Source organism: Salmo salar, chromosome ssa01 (genome assembly GCF_905237065.1).
Source record: "Salmo salar chromosome ssa01, Ssal_v3.1, whole genome shotgun sequence".
In the NCBI taxonomy this organism is placed as follows: Eukaryota; Metazoa; Chordata; class Actinopteri; order Salmoniformes; family Salmonidae; genus Salmo; species Salmo salar.
The window spans coordinates 36,842,857-36,868,286 of NC_059442.1; the positions used below are offsets into that span (position 1 = coordinate 36,842,857).

Below are 25,430 nucleotides of genomic sequence, written 5' to 3' on the forward strand. Positions count from 1 at the left end.
TCTTGTTACACATGGTTTGAAATGGAAATGTTTTTTTTGCATATGCCAACTCCCCCTGAGACTTCCTCAGAGCGTGGACATTGAGCAATTAAGTGCCTTGCTCAAGGGTACTGAAAGATTTTTCATCTTGTTGGCTCAGGGATTTGAACTAGTGACCTTTTGGTTACTGTCCCAATGCTCTAACCACTAGGCTACCTGCCACCACAAAAAAAACTAAGCAGTTTGGGGGCTGAATCTCGTAAATATAGTCCATAGTGAATTAAATGGAGAGCATCTATTTGACCTAAACAGGGCCAAATGCAGTGCTGTTAATTTGATTTACTAAAGAACGATCCCAATCCTTCTACACTCCCCAAACCCTCACAGGACCAATGACCTTCACTGGCACATTTTTAAAGTCTGGGAGTGATGACCCTCAGCAGTTAGATATGCCAAAGAGATTTGTGTTAAAAAGACGTTGACATCCAGCTAGCATGTGTCACTGTGTCATGCTGATTACATATGCTCTTGGTGTCATAAAACAATGAGGGGATTCGATTAATCTGGCCCGGGCGCCCGGGTAGGTGTGTTTTGCACTGGGTGAAAGTTGATTGCATTCGTTTTGGAACCGGGCTGCCTCCAGGCATGAGCTAGGTGCCCCATTCAAAGCCTAACAAAATTCTAACATTGTATGGAAAAGAGATGTTGTATGTTTCAGGACGATACACGATTCTGCCTTGTTGACAACAAAACCGAGAGGCGCAGATTACTGTTCATTTGAGAAGGGCGCTCCTCCCTCACCATTCAAGTCATGGGCCATAGACGAGCATTATCGAATCCGCCCAATGATCGGTCTCAATTCCTGACATTTTATTACAATACTATAAAAAGCATGAACTGGCGCGAACCCAGAAAAAATGATTTAGTGTAGAGGTGCTGACTAACGGCGAATAAACTGTAAGCTATAAAACAAAGAGTCACACACTCCATATGTATTAACTCCCAGTAATTTATTGGGTAAAACACCAACGTTTCGGCCCCACTGTGCCTTCTTCAGGGTGATACTATACTATAAACACAGAACATGTTGTTACAGGAAACCGACAATGGCGAAAGTCCCTGATGAAGACTACATGTTAACAATGAAGAAGTCGTTTTTAAGTCAACTTCCCTTGTCATCCAAGAGCACCTGAGTATTTTCCAGTATATCAACAACAAAATAACATCCTGTGGCTAGTGACTAATATGGGGAATGTAGTGATACACATTGTAACAGTACCAATTTTGTATTATGATACCGAAACGAAGTCCATACCTGCTCATCTCGTAGAGGAAGCGGTCAGCTTTGGCCATGCGGTCCAGCTCATGCTTGTGCTCCTCCAGGAGATCCACGTCACTCTTCTCTGGGACAAACTTTAGCAGCTGGACAGGAACACAACAGGGGTAGAAGACCGTTACGAAGAGAGATCTTGTACATCCACATGCTAATCCTCATATAGATTCACTGTGATAGCTAATGTGTGGTGAGCTTTCTGGCGCAAAATGTAAGGTAAGGCAAGTTTCCACCTTACTAAGTAAAGACAGCATTCAGATCCTATAAACCCTTGCTAAATAACCTACACCATGCCCCACCACTACAAATACTCCAATCCGTCACTAACCCAGTCCCCGTGAACACTTCAGCTTTTATTTATTTAGGTCCCTAAAGCAACAGCAACGAAAAGTCTTATAAAACTGGATTATCCTTCAAGTACTCTCACATCTATTTGAAATGACTATAGTATTTCACCTAGTCACCGTCATAATTATGGGGCGACAAAGAACATGAAGGCTCAGTGGTTTTGAGAAAAGTTTAACTGGGGATGAGGAAGGAAGAAAACGAGACAAACTGTAACAAAAATGCAGAGTTTTATGGTTACATGTCATCAATTAGTCGTCATCAAAGCATCACCTGTAAGGTGGAAGCAAAATGGTGGAAGCTGCTTATACCTATCCAGACCCTTCAGATCTGCAAACATCGAAGGGTTAGGGGGATGGATTGTGATCTTCCTGTCTGGGTTGGCACCCCGCCTTGGGTTGTGCCGTGGCGGAGATCTTTGTGGGTTATACTCGGCCTTGTCTCAGGATGGTAAGTTGGTGGTTGAAGATATCCCTCTAGTGGCGTTGGGGCTGTGCTTTGGCAAAGTGGGTGGGGTTATCCTGCCTGTTCGGCCCTGTCCGGGGGTATCGTCGGACGGGACCACAGTGTCTCCCGACCCCTCCTGTCTCAGCCTCCAGTATTTATGCTGCAGTAGTTTATGTGTCGGGGGGCTAGGGTCAGTCTGTTATATCTGGATTATTTCTCCTGTCTTATCCGGGTGTCCTGTGTAAATTTAAGTATGCTCTTTCTAATTCTTTCTTTCTCTCTCTCGGAGGACCTGAGCCCTAGGACCATGCCTCAGGACTACCTGGCCTGATGACTCCTTGCTGTCCCCAGTCCACCTGACTGTGCTGATGCTCCAGTTTCAACTGTTCTGCCTGCGGCTATGGAACCCTGACCTGTTCACCGGACGTGCTACCTGTCCCAGACCTGCTGTTTTCAACTCTCTAGAGACAGCAGGAGCGGTAGAGGTACTCTGAATGATTGGCTATGAAAAGCCAACTGACATTTACTCCTAAGGTGCTGACTTGTTGCACCCTCGACAACCACTGTGATTATTATTATTTGACCCTGCTGGTCATCTATGAACATTTGAACATCTTGGCCATGTTCTGTTATAATCTCCACCCGGCACAGCCAGAAGAGGACTGGCCACCCCTCATAGCCTGGTTCCTCTCTAGGTTTCTTCCTAGGTTCTGGCCTTTCTAGGGAGTTTTTCCTAGCCACCGTGCTTCTACACCTGCATTGCTTGCTGTCTGGGGTTTTAGGATGGGTTTCTGTACAGCACTTTGAGATATCAGCTGATGTAAGAAGGGCTTTATAAATAAATTTGATTTGATGGATCGGATGGGAATTGGGACCTGCTATATGGTATAAAGCCATTAAGCCGCTACAGTAGAGAAGAGGGCTACATGCTGCATGAGTGAGAGAGGAGGGCCCACCTGCTCCAGCATGTCTTTGGGCAGATCCTCCTGTTCGTCCATAGTCAGGATGGCCCTCTTGATCTCCTCATTGGTCAGCTTCAGCCTGCAACACAACAGCATCAGCATTACCACAGAGGACTACTATTCACCGGTTCTAAATGGTCAACAAGAGAGGACACCAGTTTGACCAGTTGTACCAGTTAATGCCTTGTTATTGGTGTGTTTACTTTTCATTTCAAAAGTAATGTAAAATGCATTCCTATTATGTAATGTACTGTTCTACATGTGTCACCTCAAACAATTATCAGTTAGTATCCATTTTGAAAAGCACTAAGTGTCAGTTAAAAAGAAAGTAAAGTCCAGAACTTAATATCGTGTGCCGCACATTCAGCAGTTGCAGAAACAGAGTCAATATTTTAAGTCACAGCTATTAGAAAGAGCCAGCCAGCCAGAGAGAGCAGGTGGCAGAAAGCCCGGTGGTTCTGCTCTTTGAAAAGCTCCATTGGCAAACAAGCACACTCATCATCTGAGCCTGAAGCCCTAGCCTACCACAGCAGACCACGGTGCTTTCTGACAGGACTTCTCACAGTCCGAATACCTGATTTAGGCACACACTAATGACAGAGCAATTAAGATTCAGTCATGTCAATTTTATTAAATAAATGTACATATTAGCCTTATTCAAAGTGTTGGCTAAGTCTGAAAAGGCTTGTTAATGCATAATTGATACCACTTTGCAGAAATAAAATATTTTCAGGTCTGCAAGTTCGAAAAAAGGAATGAACCGCTGTTCATAAACCACAAATACTGAATGAGACTTTAAATACAGGAAGCAATCAAAATAGCTGAATCCCTTAAACTTTCAGGTTTCATTTACAGTGTTTAAATTGAGAAGGCTAGTTACATGAAATTAACTTAGTAGAAAGGACACAGGCCTCTGTTTGTGGTTGCTGCCATGGAGACCAGGGATGACAGTAACGAAACAGAAAATAGTTCCTGGCCAACATCATCCCGTTACAAAGTACATATATTATTCTTGGCTGCACTTGATGTTTAAACACATTGTCAAATGTGAAAAATTCTCTCTCAACTTGAGTCAAAGTTGATGTAAATACAGAATTGCTCAAATGGTAGATTAAATACGAATTGAATGTAACTTGGCTGTGTACGTTAACAAATTAAGTGTGTGTGTGTTTGTACACGTACATGTATGTGTGTGGAAAAAGACATTTCAAGCACCCATCAGATGGATACAATCACAATAAGTGATCTCCACTAATATAAGTAGGACATACTTCTGCAATGATGTCATGGGGTAGAAAGGTCAAATACTAACCGAGAGAGGAGGATGTTACAGTTCTGGGCTCTGCGACCGTCGATGACTGACAGCTCCTTGACCTTCTTGGAGGTCACCGTATCGTCTTCGGACTCTTTCTGGAAGGAGAACATTTGGGAGGGAAGGAAGAGTTTGAACATGAACCGTAATTAGCTGAACTTCACATTCCGTTCATGTAAACACAATATTGTATAATTTATCACACTAAGGCACTTTGGGACGGAGGCTAGTAAGCAGAAAACAGCAAATTCTTGTTGTACTACTGTACATGACCTTAAATTATACTCTCTAACATCAAGCTAGATTTAGACAGCTTTACTGTTTAATAAACACCCAATTGTAAATCATTCATCATACTTAAGCACTTTTGGATGTAGTATTTGCTGAACGCAGCAAATGCTTGTGACTACATGACCTTAATGATACTCTCTCTGGGAGGAAGAGCCACACCTAATACACCAGGGTTATATTCATTAGGGCACATGTAGAAAAATATTTTGCAATGTAAAACAAAAATGTGTGTTTCCTAATGTGTGTTTCCTATTTCCTATTGTACAAACCCAAGCAGTCATTGCCTGTCTCAGTCAGTATTCAAATTTGTGCGTAATGAATAAGATCCAGGAATAACAGTGCCCCATGCTATGCTAGGTGGAGGGCTGTGGCTGACTCACACCTGCATAGAGTTTAGCTGCTAATCAACGGCAATAGGAACAAGTGTTTTTAAGGCCTCTTCCATTTCACCACCTGCTGTCACATATTAAAAACTATGGTACATAGTAACCAGACCACAAAACAGACACACACACACACGCGCGCACACATGCACACGCACATACACACACAAAGACTAGACACGATACCCATATGCACGCACCATAAACCCTAACAAAAGCCCAGGATGCACAGGAGACACACAGTATGAACATAAAACAGCAAATTGTTCCTTTGACTGGGTCAGTATTTGAAACTGCCAAATGGAGGACAGCTGTGAAACAGGCTGTGTGAAATAGTGTGTTTGGCGATCAATTGCTTCACCCCAAGAATACAGGAGAGATTTGTTTTTGGAAAACGGAGATCTGGCACTTTTTTATAGTTGCAAGACTCCAGCTGCTTGCAGAATTGACTGCGTGCCACAAAACCAATTTGGCTAATTATGTTCAGAAACATCTTGAAATGATAACCAATAAAACAGTTCATTCAAACATCATGTTGGTGTGTTTAGAAGTACAGTATATTCCAAAAGTCTTGATTGAAAGAATAAATCCACAGAAACACAGAGATCGAGGCTGCAGGAAGACATGGCTTTCACAAGTATTTCACCTACGGACACACGATCCCCATAGACATAAACAGGACAGAGACAAGGAGAGAGAGAGCGAGAAAGAGAGAGAGCAGCATACGATGAAGGACGGTAGCGAGCATCAAGACAGAAGCGTCACAGAAGCAGAGCAGGGTAAACAGAGGGGTCAGAGGTTACTCACCTTGTTATTGTTCATTGTTAAGAAGTCCTAATCAGGTGGGTGGGCAGGAAGCAAGGAAGATTCGGCATTTATTATTAATTACAACAAGCGTGCAGTAGGCTATGTATGGTGAAATATAGGGGCAGCTCAGCGGCCAGTGATGCATTTGTTTGTGAGGAAAAGCGGAATCATGAGTCAGAGATGCAAATTAACTTTGTTCAGACACATCATAAACAGCATGGCTTAAAATTCATAAAGTCCTTATACGACAAAAGGAATTCAATTTGATGCAACATAATTTATACTTTTAAGGGGCAGTTAGTCATGGGAATTGGGCCCTAGTCTAACCTTTCCAATCACAGTCTTATTAGGTTGGTTAAAGGAAAAGGTATGGGAAAAGTGATATCTGGAGGATTTCAACTGAACTACAGTAGACATTGTGGACATATATAGAGGCTTAATGAAATATGCCACGCTTCTCATGCAGCATCAGTAAACTATCCAAGGACCATGTTATCAGCATGGCTACTTCCTGTTCCAAACATTCCTTCCGTCTGGGAACACTCACAAGGTAGATGATTCAATTGAATGGACCTAAAAAAAAAAAAAAAAAGCTAGCCTGGTCCCAGATCTGTTTGTGCTATCTTGCCAAGCCTTATGGTCATTGTCACCATAGGAGTTGGCAAGACAGCACAAACCGATCTCATATCAGGCTATAGTAAAATGCTCTGTAATGGCCTGATTGCCCTTTAAGCCAGTTCCAGACAATGTGTTGAGAAGTGCTGCTGAAAGGATTCAGTTACAGAGTGCAATGGCATGCATGTGTTTATCACTAGCTAGAAGTGTTTGTTGGAACAGCATGGTCGGTGGCCATGGAAACACTCAAAGTAGTTACATGCAAATTGTTAAGAAGTGATTCGAGGTCTTGTGTCCTGTCCTTAAGGATGAATTGCTATATACTGAAATGCCTTTTCCCTACAGTAATACATTGGTATTTAGGTGTTAAACTGTACCTGCTGTCTCTGGTATGCAGAGAACGTCTTCTCGATGTCCTCAAGGTCCAGGATTTTGAAAACCTTGATGTCATCGATGTCCGTCCACACAGTGCCCTCCAGCTTATTCTGCAACAAAACAGCTCCTATCCATAACTAAGACTGTAAAAGCAATACACACGCCCCTGGAACTCTAGAGGTTACAACAACAACATATAAACACGTCTAGGGCTGGTTTGCGATATTGATTTCATGCCATTGTGCAAACAATGCAAGAGATAAAGCATTGGGTAAAAAGGCAATCCTCATCCTTCATTCCCCCTGGACAGTCTGAGATGTAGCTACAAAAACCTCTGTTCTGTCTGCCTCGTCAGCACAACACTCACTCCCTCTGTACTAGACAGACATGCACATAAAATGTAATTCCTGGCTTTGTCCAAAATGACAGCCTATTCCCTATTAAGTGCATTACTTTTGACCATGGTCCATAGAGCTCTGGTCAAAATTAGTGCACTTCATGGGGAATAGGGTGCCATTTTGGACGCAGTCCTTTACGGTCTGACTAAGCATAACTCACTGACCTCAGCCAGCTTGGCCCAGTTGAATGACTTGAGTGGGTTGGAGGGCTGGGGGATGTTCTTCTTTTTCAGCCCTGGTCCCATGGGAGCTCCAGGTGGAGGAGGGGGACCAAGAGGAGCCATGCCTGGAGGAGGAGGAGGTCCACCAGGTGGAGGGGGTGGCGGTGGAGGCATGCCCCCAGGGGGTGGTGGAGGGGGTGGGGGCATGGCAGCCTGCATGGGAGGGGGTGGTATGGGACCTCCAGGGGCCCCAGGTATGAGTGGAGGGCCACCAGGAACACTTGGATTTGGCCTCTGAAAAAAATGGGACACATTGGGATGTACATTCGATTAGTACTGGATGTATTACAATACTTTCTGTTACATAATGGAAATCATAGAAGCACTCTGTACTAGCTAGAGCAGTTCTAATCAACATATATTGATTTGGAAGAACATCACAAGGCAATGTTGTTGTTCATGTCTAACTGTGCTGTAATCAAACATCCTGTGTATCCACTCCTACACTGAACGGCTAAGGGGAATCTCAATCGCACTCCACACTGCCCTTTCACACCTGGACAAAAGGAACACCTATGTGAGAAAGCTGTTCAGTGACTACAGCTCAGCATTCAACACCATAGTGTCCACGAAGCTCATCACTAAGCTAAGGACCCTGGGACTAAACACCTCCCTCTGCAACTGGATCCTGGACTTCCTGACGGGCCGCCCCCAGGTGGTAAGGGTAGGCAACAACTCGTCTGCCACGCTGATCCTCAACACTCTGGCCCCTCAGGTGTGTGTACTTAGTCCCCTCCTGTACTCCCTGTTCACCCACGACTGCGTGGCCAAACACGACTCCAACACCATTATTACGTTTGCTGACGACACAACGATGGTAGACCTGATTACCGACAACGATGAGACAGCCTATAGGGAGGTCAGAGAACTGGCAGTGTGGTGCCAGGACAACAACCTCTCCCTCAATGTGAGCAAGACAAAGGAGCTGATCGTGGACTACAGAAAAAGGCGGGCCGAACAGGCCCCCATTAACAGCTGGTCGAGAGTTTCAATGTCCTTGGTGTCCACATCACCAACGAACTATCATGGTCCAAACACACCAAGACAGTCGTGAAGAGGGCACATCCAAACCTTTCCCCCTCAGGAGACTGAAAAGATTTGGCATGGGTCCCCAGATCCTCAAAAAATTCTACAGCTGCACCATCGAGCGCATCCTGACCGGTTGCATCACCGCCTGGTATGGCAACTGCTCGGCATCTGACCGTAAGGCGCTACAGAGGGTAGTGCGTACGGCCCAGTACATCACTGGGGCCAAGCTTCCCGCCATCCAGGACCTATATAATAGGCAGAGTCAGAGGAAAGCCCATAAAATTGTCAGAGACTCCAGTCACCCAAGTCATGGACAGCAAGCGGTATCGGGGCGCCAATTCTAGGACCAAATGGCTCCTTAACAGCTTCTACCCACAAGCCATAAGACTGCTGAACAATTAATCAAATGGCCACCGGACTATTTACATTGACCCCCCCATTTGTTTTGTACACTGCTGCTACTCACTGTTTATTAACTATGCATAGTCACTTCACCCCTACCTATCACCCCTACCTATGTACAAATGACCTCAACTAACCTGTACCCCCGCACACTGACTCGGTACCCCCTGTATATAGCCTCGTTATTGCTATTTTATTGTGTTACTTTTTATTATTTTTTACTTTAGTTTATTTGGTCAATATTTTCTTAACTCTTCCTGAACTACACTGTTGGTTAAGGGCTTGTAAGTAAGCATTTCACGGTAAGGTCTACACTTGTTGAATTCAGCGCATGTGACAAATAAAGTTTGATTTCATTTGAAAAGAGGACATTAGCCTGGTCCCAGATCTGTTTGTGCTGTATAGCCAACTCCTATGGTTGTTGTTTAGCATGACAATGATCATAGGAATTCGCAAGACAGCAGGCTATGTTGTTGTTCATATACCACTGTACTATAAACAAAACATCCTGCCTTTATTCCTGATTGTAAAAGCTAAAAGGAGGAGTAAGGTGCAAAGATGTGATTGTGTAACATAAAATTGCAATGCATTTTGTAATGCTATTTTCTATGTTTTTCCTTGGACTTTTGGAAGATATCCCCATTGTGAGCTAAAACAGAGATCTAAACAAACAAACGTACAGTGCTGAGGTCATGCAGCCGGGCGGAGAGCTCGGCCACTTGCTGCTTGACCTGCTTGTGTTCGCTGGACTCCTTCTCCAGCTTCTCCTTCATCTTATTCAGTGTCTGCATCATGTCCTCCTTCTCCTGGGACTTGGCCTCACACTCGCGTTCCTTCTTATCAAACTTCTGCTGCAGCTCATGGTGCTCTGAGAAACCAGACCAGAACAGGCGAGACCAGAGCAGTCGTCAGTATGATGATACACAGTACAGAAAGGTCTGCCTCCCGACAGTTCCATCACTAATAGAAACCAGAAAGCAGAAATGTGTGTACCTTTTCTCATTTTCTCGGCCTGTTCTTTCCATTGTTTGACTTCATTCTCGTTGACCAGCCTGAGCAGAAGAACAGAGGAGGTTAATCTAATGTATTAAACATCGCAGCAAAATCATTGGTGTCATTGGTGATCAGAGTTGACAACAGGGAACCTGTAAACTTCTTCTAAAGCTACCCAGAGTCAGATTGAGATTTGCAAGAGGCAGCTGAAGGGGTTGACTGATGTTTGTGTATGTGTGTTTGGAATTCTACATTTCACAGATTTCCTCATCCAAAAAAAACAGATCAAAGCGCTTTAATTCTGGATTATATTTTCAAAAAGGAATTATTAAAATCCTGGTAAAACCTGCTTGCTGATTTTTGGCAAGTATTAAGGGATCAGGGTATTCATGCTAAATCAGCAAATAGTATTGAAAGGATTGTAAAACGAAAGTGATAATAAAACATACATATTTTACATGTAATATCTGTGATGTACAGTACCTGGACCAAGAGTGATTTTGATCATGGCCACTGTATTAAGCCCAGGATAAGATGAACGCATGAATAAATATACAGCATTGATTATATTCATGATCACCATATTCAGGTTTAAAGCCATTTCTGGAATGTGGCATGTTAAATAACACATGGAGATTTATGATGAAGACAGTCAGTCCTCTGCCGTGCGAAGAACGTCAAACCAACGCAGACATAACTCAGGCATGTCAAAACATTTCCCCCCTCTCTCGTTCCTCTCCTCTCACTCACATTCGCACCACGTTCTTCACGTTGAAGTTCTCCAGGGGGGTGACATCAGGGTCATGACCTTTGTCGTTCTGCAGGACGATCTGCTGGACGATGCGGTCCAGGAGGAGCCAGTAATGCACTGTGTTCCCACTACGCTTGTCTGAGAGAAGAGAGCGCTTTATTAATACCCGAAGGGAACATTTGATTGTGCCAGCCAACGCATATGCAACAACAAACATCTAGGGCCGGTTTTCTGGACACAAACTAAGTCTAGTCCTGGAGTAAAAAGCATGTTTAATTGAGATTGTCCATTGAGAATGGTTCTTAGTCTAGGACTAGGCAAAATCTATGCCCATGAAATCCTATCATACACATAGCAACACAATAAGGACAGAGTCTAAGGGGAGAGATTAGGTTGAAGTCAGCTCCCTCAGGACAACATACACAAAGCTAAAGCAATGTGGAGGAAAAACATTTCCGCTATAGTGTACAAAGTTCTTATCAAATGGCAGAACCCGCTCTAGAGAGAAACCCCTCACATAAGCAGAATTCCAACAACAATTTCCAGGTATTTAAAACTACCTAGAGAGGACATCATTTTTACTGCCGTTCTAAAATACACTAAAAACACTGCTATTTAACCACTTTGGATCCCTCTGAGAAACCAAACAGTCTAGTTCTCAAAGATGTAAAAGTTGAGGCCTGAAGAGTCTTGGCGAACTCAAACAACTTTAAAGAAATGGCGGACGGGAGGTAGGCGGCACTTACAAGGCATAAGGAGACAGTGCTGTAAGACAGATATAAAGTGCGGGTGTGCATCTGTGTGGCTCATTTTCTTCTTTATGAGCTCAAACACTTGCGTGGCACTTTTTGTGTCAATGTGCACCTGCAACAACAAAAAACAAAAGTTGATATTAGAACTAGTAGACAGAGAAACGACTATTGCAAACGCCATGTACTGTATAGGTAAATACCAATGTTACTCACAGTGTCAAATCGTTTTGCCAAAGATAGTTCATCCTCGTTTCTCAGCATCTCAAAGAAGTCCAAATGCCTGGAAGACAACATCTCGTGGTCAGACACAATCTACTGCAGTTGGGTATGACAGTGTGGTCTAGGTCTGAAATGTACTATAACAATCACGCAGTTTATGACTTAACTCACCTGTCTAACGTTGAGTTGTCGTGGGACCTCAGTTTATCGATGACCGGCTGGATGCCCAACATAAGGAACTCGTATCGCAGGTGAATTCTGAACTCAAAGCTCGACTGTGGAGTACAGTACACATAGCAGTTAGACTCTCTGAAGACAACCAACAGGACCATGAGAAGACAAAGACTTAGAGGAAGAGGAGTACTCACCTCCCCTGCTCCCTGACTAAGCACTGCATTGATGAAGGACATGATGGCTGTTTTCAGGTTGACCTCGTCCCTGTAGCGCCCCGTACTCCTGTCCAGGTCATTCAGCAGAGTCTAAAACAGGAGAAACGAGGAGAAATAAGGAGTAAGCATCAGTAATATGATCATAAGAAAAACATTGCTGTGGTCGTAAACACTAATTAGAGAAACACCTGAAAGTTATAAATGTTAAATGAATAAGACCATGCAATATCTCTGGCACAGTCTTAACACAAGGTTAAGGAAAACCTTGGGCTAACACATTACAGTGTGAGAAGCTCAATTGAACACTGGGCTACAGTGGTGTCTATGAGGCTAAGGTGTCTGTCTTCCCACCTGGAAGCGAGTCCTCTCGCAGGCAAACTTCTGATAGTGCAGCATGGCTTCCAGGATCTTCCTGTGCCCTCCTGGCACCAGACACACAGCACCCATGATCTCCAGCACCGCCACTTTGGTCTTGACGTTCTCAGTTGCCAGGCTCTGGGCAACGATGTTGATGCTCTCTGTGTGGGAGAGCACGTGGGAGCGGCCCTGGGAGTTATTCATCAGGGCCTTGATGCAGCCAATCAGGGACGTGTGGATCTGGGACTCAGTGGTCTCATAGTCCATGCTCTTCAGGAAGTTCAGGATGCAGGTCAGACCGTCCAGGTCGATGAACCGCGTCACAAACCTTTAAAGGAAGAGGATTGAGGGTAAAGGAGACACAGGCTGCATCTGAAATGGCACCCTATTCCCCATGTAGTGCACTATTTTTGACCAGAACCCTTTGAGACTCCCGAGTGGCACAGCGGTATAAGGCACTACATCTCAGTGCAAGAGGTGTCACTGCAGTCTCTGGTTCGTATCCAGAATGCATCACATCCGGCTGTGGTTGGGAGTCCCATAGGGAGGCTCACAATTGGTCCAGCGTTGTCCAGGTATGGCCGGGGTAGGCTGTCATTGTAAATAAGAATTTGTTCTTAACTGACTTGCCTAGTTAAATAAAGGTTCAATTAAAAAAATATATAAATAAAATGTAAAATAGTGTGGTGACCATGTGTTCTATGAAAATTGACAAAATTATATTTATAGAGAGTTTGATCACTTTGTTGCCCTCTACAGTAACTTCACTTTGTTTAACAAAACTAAGAGTTTGCACACGTGTGTTTTGCATGTGCTTTCGGTGTGCATATGTGTTCAATGTAAGCAAGTGGAATTGCAGTTTTCATTCCATGAAAACAAGAACAGAGGACAAATAAACATCTTTAGCCAGCAGCCAAGCGCCATTTAGCACAATAAAACAGGCATGGAGGAAAACAGAGAGAGCTCATTGGTGATAAACTACCATGACCCCTGGGAGGGGTTAGAGGTGAAAGGTGAGAAGGAGACCTAACCTCTGGAGGACCTTAAGGGGAAGACATTTTACCTCACGTGTGTGTGCTTGCATGTGTGCCCGCGTGTGTGTGCGTGTGTGTGTCAGACTAGTCTACGCGGTGTGGTCTATAGTGCTGTAATATCATATTAATGCAGTGGTGTTTGGACTGGAACTGGGTCTGAATGGCTCTCAACACAAAGTCTAGTCTAGTGATTAATCATATTAGGTCACTCTAATGATGATGAATGGACTTGGAGACTGAACACCATGAATTAACCTAACCTACTTTGTGAAAATAGCAGACTAAATCACTCTCGGCCAAAATCTGTTATGACTTATGCTCGAAATAGAATATGAGTCTATCATAACTAATATCTCATAAAAGAAAAGGAAACTCAATATCATGTGATCTAAGGGTATCTCTTTCTTCAGTTTCGGCCTTCGGTTTCACAAACGCATACATAGCACACATCATAATTGAATGCATGCATACGAGAACAAGTAAGCATTAAAAGGAGCATGAGTGTGTGAGTGTCACTGGTTTACCTCATGGGTTGTGTCCTTAGAGCTGTCTTTAAGCTCTCTATGGTCTTGTTCCTCTCTTCTTCATCCTCCATTTCCAAAGCAATAAGGGTCTTCCTCTGGTGATGACAAGATGACTCAAATGACAATGTGCTCACTAAAACTCAAAATGGTGTCCTTCAAGGCTCTGTTCTAGGACCGTTATGGTTCTCTGTTTTTTTCCCAGGCCATAAGAACTTTGACCACCAGACCTATGATTCATAGTGGTGGGAAGGAACCTGCTCAGTAAGCTACTATCCCTGGCTGTAGACCACCAGCAGGCAGCTCTTATCCCATTATCCCAGCAGCCCACCAGCAGCTCCTTTACTGATACATGACTGGAGGTAATTTCCTTTACTCGGTCTGAAGCAGGCTACACCCTGTGGTAACAGTAAGGAGTTAGCGATCCAACCAGAATCTCACACCTGCCAGCCCTAGTGCTACTGTAACTCCACCGCCCTGTGAAAACATCCTAAATGAGCCTATCGGGATCCCTCACCGGGCCTACCACATCAGAACCAGAGGAAGTATGTGGAGATTTAACACACAACTCCAGGGTGTGAGATCCCATTAAGGGACCATAGATTAACGTCATCAGCTTGTCAAATAGTGCATGTTCAGGTGGACAAGCCTTTTCAGCTCATAATTTTAAAAAGAAATGTTCTCAATAATTTACCAGGCTAAATAGAAGGAAATTGTTATATTGCATATTTGCCTAATATAAACTGTGAGGGTTTCACAGTTATTTACATATGTGAAAAATATGTAGCATTATAAAAAGAGACACACACAGACTCCCCCCCCCCCCCACCCTCCATGCAAAACTATAAAACAAATTGATATTACCCCCTAATTTACTCAAATTTTCCACAGATTTAGCATCAGACCATACGCTTTTACAAGGAGAGATACCCATAAAATAGAGGGTCTACTCTATATAGTGGCTAGTGCAACACCAAAATCACATGGCTCTGTCTACACTACAGCATGTCTGCATGGTTGGTTGCTGTGCGTTATTGTTTTGCATCTGCAATGTTAGCTATATTTGCCAAGTACAGGTTGGGTATTTGATGAGGGGAGAAGGATACTTACAGCAGCCATGGAATTCAACTGGTCGATATAGAACTCTGGCCAGCTAGTCGCACCCTTGCTCTCTTCTCCCTCCTGAAACGTAAAACAGACAGACAAAGGGTTACATAAAACACACACACACACACACACACACACACACACACACACACACACACACACACACACACACACACACACACACACACACACACACACACACACACACACACACACACACACATTCCTTCCACACCACATAAACTTTTAATATATTTCCCTTGACCATCATGTCATCATATCATTAACCAGACAAAACCCAAACCCTGTACTGAAAAGTACAGTGCATAGCCTGAGAACAGAGAATACCTCCAAGGCCTTATGACCCCTATATAACCTGACCCACTAGCATGTAATTGCTGCTCAACTCCTTCCAGTGACAGTGGAGTGTGTGAGCTGGACTGCCCTCATTAATTTCCAGCCTAGTCTCCCTTTGGGATCATAACAACCACACCAGATATGTACTCTCTGGTTCTCACCTGGCTCTCAGTCTCAAAGAATGTATAAGGTTGCTGTGCAGCCTAATCTCATGGTTTCTTATAAATCCCCTGTGTATCGCAGGCTCAAGTCGTCCATTTTGTCTTAGGTTTTGGCTGAGCATGAACAGTCTAGAGTAATGTCCAGTACATGCCTTTTCCTTCCTTAGTTATGGGTTCTCAACAGATGGTAGTATTTGTATTGTATAAAGTTAATGATCTGAAATAATGCCATCGTACATTTACTGCAATTGGGTAATTTTCTATGTTTAGCCTATAATCTGCTACTGCTCCTCTTTAAATCACAGCGTACGTTTGGCCAACACTGACCAGGATCAAGCCCAGCCTTCAATGCACAAGTTCTTTCAAACATTCTTACACAATCATTTCAAAAGATAAATTATTCTATTCTTCATTCTTTCTTCCTGTTCAGTGTCCTAGTTCTGTATACTGTCCAGTCCCCTGGCACCTCATAATTGAAGCCTTTATTGAGTCCCCACAGGAGTGGTTAGGTAAGCAGATTTAATGGGCTACTGGGTGAGCTGCCCACCCACACTTCCCAAAGGTTCCCAGACTAGAAAACTAAACACTAACACCAGCACACCAAAGACTGGGCTAGTGAAATGAGTGTGTGGCTTTTCTCACAGGCTTAGCAATGGTCAACACAATATCCGATTAAAGGGGTGTATAAATCTGTGAAAACAAAGGAGCTGGAGCACTCCCTCTCTCTCTCTGATGAGGTTTTAGTTACCCGGATTCCCATCCATCCTCATCACATGAGCAATGAGATTATAAGGATGAAACCAGGTTATATTCAGAGGTGGCTATATTTCAGGCACTAGAATGTATTAAAATAGTTGGGTTTAGTAGATCTTTATAAAAAAAGAAGTATGCTTCAGTTTGGTTGGTGCCTAGACATACTCAACTAGCCAAATAGAACGAGTGTGCTCGCATACTCCCTTAAAAGACCTTCGCTTGAAAAACAAGAAAAAAGCGGAAATAGTACCGTTTGTCCATTTTGAGATGCCGTAGCCAGTATACACTTCCTCGAAACAGTCAGTATTAATCCAAGATAACTCAAGAAATCTGTCATTCATTTTGACGTTTTTGCCGTTAATTTGGTGCAATTTTACATCTAAGGTGCAGTATTTCTCAAAGAACAAATGTGCATGAAAACTTTATTGAAGAATCCCTACGGTTGTCTAATCACAGATTAAGGTACGTAGACTTTGGCTCCGAATTTGGGCTTGCCTCCAGAAAAAATGTGTGCCCGAACAGCCGAAAAAACCCTCACCGAAGTCAAAAACTAACAAAAACATCACAAAATGGTGTCATAATATATGCACAAATTCTTCTGAAATGTTTCGGCTGGGAAGCATGCAGACGAGTTAAAGAGTGGGTCAGCAGGAATGAGGGCAGTAGTAGTGACCACTTGTGAAATGTAGCACTGTGCTGCTATATCTCCCAGTACTTACTGGAAGACTGGTAAGCTTGGAGCTCGCTTTGTTGGTCAGTAAGACATCACAGCGAACACAGCACACTTGCTATCCCACATTGACCACCTTGGATGTTATCATGGCTGGAAGGTTCCGGCCAACTGACGATGAGATCTACCCTGGAATCCCAACTGAATATTGCTTAATTTCACTATTGTGTCACTTGTCTGATCAACAATAGTGAAAAACAGAGCAGTGTTCAATTTGCATCCCAGACAAGGTGAAATCCACGCAATTAATGAGACAAGACGTTGACCCCGGTAATGGAACAATGAGGGAGCGTAAGCTGGACAGGAAATGGAATGTAAAAAACAGGACGTGTATAAGGGCTACCTGGGCTCAGAGGGCCCTGCACCTGCTATTGGCTACTGGCCATGCCACTCAGCGCCCACCATTGAGAAGAAAGATGCCTACTGATCAACAGACAGCAGCTGCATTGGTGTTTCTTTGGCAGCACTCTCTCTTAATGAGGTCTTACAGTGCAGGACATGCCAGACAACAGAAACCAACCACTTACAGAGCTGTTACAGACCAGGGGGAACTCACATTCAGTCAAACCCTCTCCTTTATTAAGTCAATTCCATGTAACACCTCTCTAGATAAAACCCTCTAGTTTACAGTGTCTTCATAAAGTATTCACACCTTTACTTCTTCCAAATGTAGTTGTGTTACAGCCTGAATTTAAAATGGATTAAATAGAGATATTGTGTCACTGGCCTACACAAAACCCCATGATGTCAAAGTGGAATTATGTTTGGCGAAAATTTTACAAATAAAAAATAAATGAAAAGCTGTCAATCAGTATTAAATACGTTCATTATGGCAAGCCTAAATGAGTTCAGGAGTAAAAATGTGCTTAACAAGTCACATAATAAGTTGAATGGACTACCTCATCTCTGTACCCCACACACACAATTTTATCTGTAAGGTCCCTCAATCAAGCAGTGAATTTCAAAACACAGATTCAACCACAAAGACCAGGGAGGTTTTCCAATGCCTCGTAAAGAAGGGCACCTATTGGTAGATGGGTAAAAAGAAAAGAAGCAGACACTGAATATCCCATTGACCATTATTAATTACACTGGATGGTGTATCAATACACCCAGTCACTACAAAATACAGGCCTCCTTCCTAACTCAGTTTCTGGAGAAAGAGGAAACTGCTCAGGGATTTATTCATGAGGCCTATGGTGACTTTAAAACAGTTACAGAGTTTAATGGCTGTGATAAGAAAAAACTGAGGATGGATCAACAACACTGTACTTACTCCACAATATCAACCTAAATGACAGAGATAAAAGGAGGAGGCCTGTACAGAATAAAAATATTCCAAAACATGCATCCTGTTTTCAATAAGGCACTAAAGTAAAACTGCAAAACATGTGGCAAAAAAATGAACTTCATATCCTGAATCCAACACAACACGTCACTGAGTACCACTCTTCATATTTTCAAGCATGGTGGTGGCTGCATCATGTTAAGGGTATAAAAACTAGGGAGTTTTTTGGGATAAAAATAAACAAAATAGAGCAAACAACAGGAAAAATCCTAGAGGAAAATCTGGTTCTGTCTGCTTTCCACCAGACACTGAGAGATTAATTCACCTTTCATCAGGACAATAACCTAAAACACAAGGCCAAATATACACTGGAGTTGCTTACCAAGACAACATCTTGGTGGCCTAGTTTTGACTTAAATTGTCTTGAAAATTTATGGCAAGACTGGATAACGGCTGTCTAGCAATGATCAACAACCAACTTGAAAGAACTTGAAGATTTTTTTAAAGAATAATGTGCAAATATTGTACAATCCAGGTGTTGAAAGCTCTTAGAGACTTACCCAGAAAGACTCATCGCTTTAAATCGATGCTAAAGGTGATTCTAACATGTATTGACTCAGGAGTGTGAGTACTTACACAAAATAGATATTTCTGTATTTCATTTTCAGCACATTTGCAATTTCTAAAAACATGTTTTTTCTTTGTTATTATTGGGTATAGATTGGATTAAATAGATTTTTTTCTCACCATTTTAAATTCAGGCTGGACCTCAGTGTGTACTTTAATCTGGCAAGACAGCCAGGATTCTGTATTCACATATTTATCAGCTACAGTCGGCCAGGACAGATGAGAACATCCTTCCAGGAAATGTATCCAATCCATTAATGAGGAACAGCACAACTCCCCAACATTAGGGTTAATTTCCTATTAGAGTGCTGCAACACTAGGGGAGGGCTTTGATGTGTTGACTCAACGGAATTGGGGCAAGGGCACGGAGATGGGGATTGGAGGGGGAAGGGAGGGGGGCTTGTGTTGAGTCTCTCCCGCTTTCTCTCTCATTTGTTTCAATTGAAAATATTTCCCACACATTAGCAGCACTCAGCAGACATTCCCTCTTGATACTGTAGCTAACATACACAGAGAGCAAGAGCGATCCACACACACACACTCTCTATCACACGCAGACACAATACAAACAGAAACCAAACACGATGAGGTTACATTAACACTAACTACTAGTCAAGTGGCCTTAAACTTACCTTCTTCTTGCTACAGTACATCTGCCATTTCTTCTCAGCTGGCAGGGCAAACATGACTTCCCGGTGTTTCCCTGACAGGTCCAGCTCATCCTGCAAGGTGAAAGAGGAACATAGTACTGTGTTAGAGGGTTATTAGGCATCTCTGTGTCTGACACTGTCACGAACCTGTGGTAAAAGGGACTAATAAATACTTCTTGATCGATGTGAAACCTGTATTACGATCATTTTAAGCTGATAGTGTTTTTGAATGATCTTGGCTTTGTGACTTCTCAAAATATATATTTTTTCCACTTTCTGACTTGAAACTGGTTTTGTGAGTAAGATGGGAAGTAGATTGATCAAATTGTACAATAATAGTGAAGACATCAAAACTATGGAATAACACATATGTAATCATGTAGTAACCAAAAAAAGTGTTAAACAAATCAAAATCTATTTTAGATTGTTCAAAGTAGCCACCCTTAGCCTTGATGACAGCTTTGCACACTCTTGGCATTCTCTCAACCAGCTTCATCTTGAAGGGGTTCCCACATGTGCTGAGCACTTGTTGGCTGCTTTTCCTTAACTCTGCGGTCCAACTCAACCCAAACCATCTCAAATGGGTTGAGGTCGGGGGATTGTGGAGGCCAGGACATCTGATGCAGCACTCCATCACTCTCCTTCTTAGTCAAATAGCCCTTACACAGCCTGGAGGTCTGTTGGGTCATTGTCCTGTTGAAAAATAAAAAATCGCCCCAATAAGCGCAAACCCGATGGGATGGCGTATCACTGCAGAATGCTGTGGTAGCCATGCTGGTTAAGTGTGCCTTGAATTCTAAATCACAATTCTAAATCTAAATCACAGTGTCACCAGCAAAGCACCCCCACCCCACTCCATGCTTCACGGTGGGAAATACAAATGCGGAGATCATCAGCTCACCTACTCTGCATCTCACAAAGACAGGGTGGTTGGAACCAAAAATCTCAAATATGGACTCATCAGACCAAAGGACATATTTCCACCAGTCTAATGTCCATTGCTCGTGTTTCTTGGCCCAATCAAGTCTCTTCTTCTTATTGGTGTCCTTTCGTAGTGGTTTCTTTGCAGCAATTCGACCATGAAGCCTGATTCACGCAGTCTCCTCTGAACAGTTGATGTTGAGATGTGTCTGTTACTTGAACTCTGAAGCATTTATTTGGGCTGCAATTTCTAGGCTGGTAACTCTAATGAACTTATCATCTGCAGCAGAGGTAACTCTGGGTCTTCCTTTCCTGCGCCGGTCCTCATGAGAGACAGTTTCATCATAGCACTTGATGGTTTTTGCAGATGCACTTGAAGAAACTTTCAAAGTTCTTGACATTGACTGACCTTCATGTCTTAAAGTAATGATGGACAGTCATTTCTCTTTGCTTATTTGAGCTGTTCTTGCCATAATATGGACTTGGTCTTTTACCAAATACTGTAGGTCATCTTCTGTATACCACCCCTACCTTGTCAAAACACAACTGATTTGCTCAAACGCATTAAGGAAAGAAATTCCACAAATTAACTTTTAATTTAAATGCATTCCAGGTGACTACCTCATGAAGCTGGTTGAGAGAATGCCAAGAGTGTGCAAAGCGGTCATCAAGGCACACACACAGTGCCATTGGGAAAGTATTCAGACCCCTTGACTTTTTCCACATTTTGTTACGTTAAACCCTTGTACTAAAATTGACTAAATATGTATTTTTTTCTCAACAATCTACACACAATACCCATAATGACAAAGCGAAAACAGTTTTTTTAGAATGTTTGCTAACATATTTAAAATAAAAACAGAAATACCTTATTCACATAAGTATTCAGACCCTTTGATACGAATTTACCTCCGGTGTATCCTGTTTGCATTGATCATCCTTGAGATAGTTCTACAACTTGATTGGAGTCCACCTGTGGTAAATTCAATTGATTGTACATGATTTGGAAAGGCACACACCTGTCTATATAAGGTCCCACAGTTGACAGTGCATGTCAGAGCAAAAACCAAGCCATGAGGTTGAAGGAATTGTCCGCAGAGCTCTGCGACAGGATTGTGTCAAGGCACAGATCTGGGGAAGGTCACCCAAAAACAATCTGCAGCATTGAAGGTCCCCAAGAACACAGTGGCCTCCATCATTCTTAAATGGAAGAAGTTTGGAACCACCAAGACTCTTCCTACAGCAGGCAGCCTGGCCAAACTGAGCAATCGGGGGAGAAGGGCCTTGGTTGGGGAGGTGACCAAGAACCCAATGGTCACTCTGACAGAGCTCTAGAGTCCCTTTGTGGAGATGGGAGAACCTTGCAGAAGGACAACCATCTCTGCAGCACTCCACCAATCAGGCCTTTATGGTAGAGTAGCCAGACGGAAGTCACTCCTCAGTAAAAGGCAAATGACAGCCCGCTTGGAGTTTACTAAAAGGCACCTAAAGACTCTCAGACCATGAGAAAGAAGATTCTCTGGTCTGATTAAACCAAGATCGAACTCTTTGGCCTGAATGCCAAGCATCACGTCTGGAGGAAACCTGGCACCATCCCTACGGTGAAGCATAGTGGTGGCAGAATCATGCTGTGGGTATTTTTTTCAGCGGCAGGGACTGGGAGAGTAGTCAGGATCGAGGCAAAGAGGAACGGAGCAAAGTACAGAGAGGTTCTTGATGAAAACCTGCTCCAGAGCGCTCAGGACCTCCGACTGGGGCGAAGGTTTACCTTCCAACTGGACAATGACCCTAAGCACACAGCCAAGACAACGCAGAGTGGCTTTGGGATAAAGGCTCTGAATGTCCGTGAATGGCCTAGCCAGAGCCTTGAACCCGATTGAACATCTCTGTAAAGACCTGAAAATAGCTGTGCAGCAACTCTCCCCATCCAACCTGACAGAGCTTGAGAGGATCTGCAGAAAGGAATGGGAGAAACTTCCCAAATACAGGTGTGCCAAGCTTGTAGCATCATACCAAAGAAGACTTGAGACTGTAATTCCGGCCAAAGGTGCTTCAACAAAGTACTGAGTAAAGGGTCTGAAAACATGTGTAAATGTGATATTTCCATTTTTTATATTTAATACATTTACAAAAAACAACTGTTTTTGCTTTGTCATTATTGGGTATTGTGTGTAGATTGATTAGGGGAACAAATTATTGTATATATTTTAGAATAAGGCTGTAACGTAACAAAATGTGGAAAAAGTAAAGTGGTCTGAATACTTTCCGAATGCACTGTATATATGGTCCCATTTTTCAAGAGCTGAAATTAAATGACCACAGAAATGTTCCATATGCCAAAAAAATGCGCTTTTCTCTCAAATTTTGTGCACTTTTTTTTTTTTACATCCCTGTTAGTGAGCATTTGTCCTTTGCAAAGATAATCCATCCACTTGACAGGGGAGGCATATCAAGAAGCTGATTAAACAGCATGATCATTACACATGTGCAACTTGTGCTGGGGACAATAAAAAGGCCACTCAAAAATGTACAGTTTTGTCACACAATGCCACAGACATCTCAAGTTGAGGGAGTCTGCAATTAGTGACTGAAGGAATATCCACCAGAGCTGTTGCCCAAGAATTACATTTTAATTTCTCTACTGTAAGCCGCCTACAATGTCATTTTAGAGAATTTGTCAGTACGTCAAACCGGCCTCACAATACATTTACATTTACATTTAAGTCATTTAGCAGACGCTCTTATCCAGAGCGACTTACAAATTGGTGCATTCACCTTATGATATCCAGTGGAACAACCACTTTACAATAGTGCATCTAAATCTTTTAAGGGGGGGGTTAGAAGGATTACTTTATCCTATCCTAGGTATTCCTTAAAGATGTGGGGTTTCAGGTGTCTCCGGAAGGTGGTGATTGACTCCGCTGTCCTGGCGTCGTGAGGGAGCTTGTTCCACCATTGGGGTGCCAGAGCAGCGAACAGTTTTGACTGGGCTGAGCGGGAACTGTGCTTCCTCAGAGGGTAGGTGGGCCAGCAGGCCAGAGGTGGATGAACGCAGTGCCCTTGTTTGGGTGTAGGGCCTGATCAGAGCCTGAAGGTATGGAGGTGCCGTTCCCTTCACAGCTCCGTAGGCAATCACCATGGTCTTGTAGCGGATGCGAGCTTCAACTGGAAGCCAGTGGAGAGAGCGGAGGAGCGGGGTGACGTGAGAGAACTTGGGAAGGTTGAACACCAGACGGGCTGCGGCGTTCTGGATGAGTTGTAGGGGTTTAATGGCACAGGCAGGGAGCCCAGCCAACAGCGAGTTGCAGTAATCTAGACGGGAGATGACAAGTGCCTGGATTAGGACCTGCGCCGCTTCCTGTGTGAGGCAGGGTCGTACTCTGCGAATGTTGTAGAGCATGAACCTACAGGATCGGGTCACCGCCTTGATGTTAGTGGAGAACGACAGGGTGTTGTCCAGGATCACGCCAAGGTTCTTAGCACTCTGGGAGGAGGACACAAGGGAGTTGTCAACCGTGATGGCGAGATCATGGAACGGGCAGTCCTTCCCCGGGAGGAAGAGCAGCTCCGTCTTGCCGAGGTTCAGCTTGAGGTGGTGATCCGTCATCCACACTGATATGTCTGCCAGACATGCAGAGATGCGATTCGCCGCCTGGTTATCAGAAGGGGGAAAGGAGAAGATTAATTGTGTGTCGTCTGCATAGCAATGATAGGAGAGACCATGTGAGGATATGACAGAGCCAAGTGACTTGGTGTATAGCGAGAATAGGAGAGGGCCTAGAACAGAGCCCTGGGGGACACCAGTGGTGAGAGCGCATGGTGCGGAGACAGATTCTCGCCACGCCACCTGGTAGGAGCGACCTGTCAGGTAGGACGCAATCCAAGCGTGGGCCGCGCCGGAGATGCCCAACTCAGAGAGGGTGGAGAGGAGGATCTGATGGTTCACAGTATCAAAGGCAGCAGATAGGTCTAGAAGGATGAGAGCAGAGGAGAGAGAGTTAGCTTTAGCAGTGCGGAGAGCCTCCGTGACACAGAGAAGAGCAGTCTCAGTTGAATGCCCAGTCTTGAAACCTGACTGATTAGGATCAAGAAGGTCATTCTGAGAGAGATAGCAGGAGAGCTGGCCAAGGACGGCACGTTCAAGAGTTTTGGAGAGAAAAGAAAGAAGGGATACTGGTCTGTAGTTGTTGACATCGGAGGGATCGAGTGTAGGTTTTTTTCAGAAGGGGTGCAACTCTCGCTCTCTTGAAGACGGAAGGGACGTAGCCAGCGGTCAAGGATGAGTTGATGAGCGAGGTGAGGTAGGGGAGAAGGTCTCCGGAAATGGTCTAGAGAAGAGAGGAGGGATAGGGTCAAGTGGGCAGGTTGTTGGGCGGCCGGCCGTCACAAGACGCGAGATTTCATCTGGAGAGAGAGGGGAGAAAGAGGTCAAAGCACAGGGTAGGGCAGTGTGAGCAGGACCAGCGGTGTCGTTTGACTTAGCAAACGAGGATCGGATATCGTCAACCTTCTTTTCAAAATGGTTGACGAAGTCATCCGCAGAGAGGGGGGAGGGGGAGGAGGATTCAGGAGGGAGGAGAAGGTAGCAAAGAGCTTCCTAGGGTTAGAGGCAGATGCTTGGAATTTAGAGTGGTAGAAAGTGGCTTTAGCAGCAGAGACAGAAGAGGAGAATGTAGAGAGGAGGGAGTGAAAGGATGCCAGGTCCGCAGGGAGGCGAGTTTTCCTCCATTTCCGCTCGGCTGCCCGGAGCCCTGTTCTGTGAGCTCGTAGTGAGTCGTCGAGCCACGGAGCAGGAGGGGAGGACCGAGCCGGCCTGGAGGATAGGGGACAGAGAAAATCAAAGGATGCAGAAAGGGAGGAGAGGAGGGTTGAGGAGGCAGAATCAGGAGATCTGGAGAAGGTTTGAGCAGAGGGAAGAGAT

The 25,430-nt window shown here is 43.9% G+C and overlaps 1 protein-coding gene across 4 annotated transcripts in view; it reads right to left on the reverse strand.

Moving 5' to 3' along the window:
* Positions 1–25,430, reverse strand: part of LOC106601075 (disheveled-associated activator of morphogenesis 1) — an 81,910-nt gene that overhangs the window by 8,023 nt on the left and 48,457 nt on the right. For 3 of the 4 annotated variants that reach the window (XM_014192988.2, XM_014192997.2, XM_014192984.2), the window contains exons 3-19: positions 19,571–19,660; positions 15,026–15,097; positions 13,919–14,013; positions 12,355–12,688; positions 11,983–12,093; positions 11,786–11,889; positions 11,609–11,675; positions 11,390–11,507; positions 10,643–10,781; positions 9,893–9,951; positions 9,580–9,767; positions 7,412–7,702; positions 6,852–6,959; positions 5,860–5,886; positions 4,379–4,476; positions 3,061–3,145; positions 1,295–1,401 (exon numbers count right to left, since the gene is read on the reverse strand). In XM_014192988.2, coding sequence (XP_014048463.1) covers positions 1,295–1,401; positions 3,061–3,145; positions 4,379–4,476; positions 5,860–5,886; positions 6,852–6,959; positions 7,412–7,702; positions 9,580–9,767; positions 9,893–9,951; positions 10,643–10,781; positions 11,390–11,507; positions 11,609–11,675; positions 11,786–11,889; positions 11,983–12,093; positions 12,355–12,688; positions 13,919–14,013; positions 15,026–15,097; positions 19,571–19,660 — 2,093 coding nt within the window. The remainder of the gene's footprint in view (positions 1–1,294; positions 1,402–3,060; positions 3,146–4,378; positions 4,477–5,859; positions 5,887–6,851; positions 6,960–7,411; positions 7,703–9,579; positions 9,768–9,892; positions 9,952–10,642; positions 10,782–11,389; positions 11,508–11,608; positions 11,676–11,785; positions 11,890–11,982; positions 12,094–12,354; positions 12,689–13,918; positions 14,014–15,025; positions 15,098–19,570; positions 19,661–25,430) is intronic. The other variant, XM_014193005.2, reaches the window with a different exon arrangement.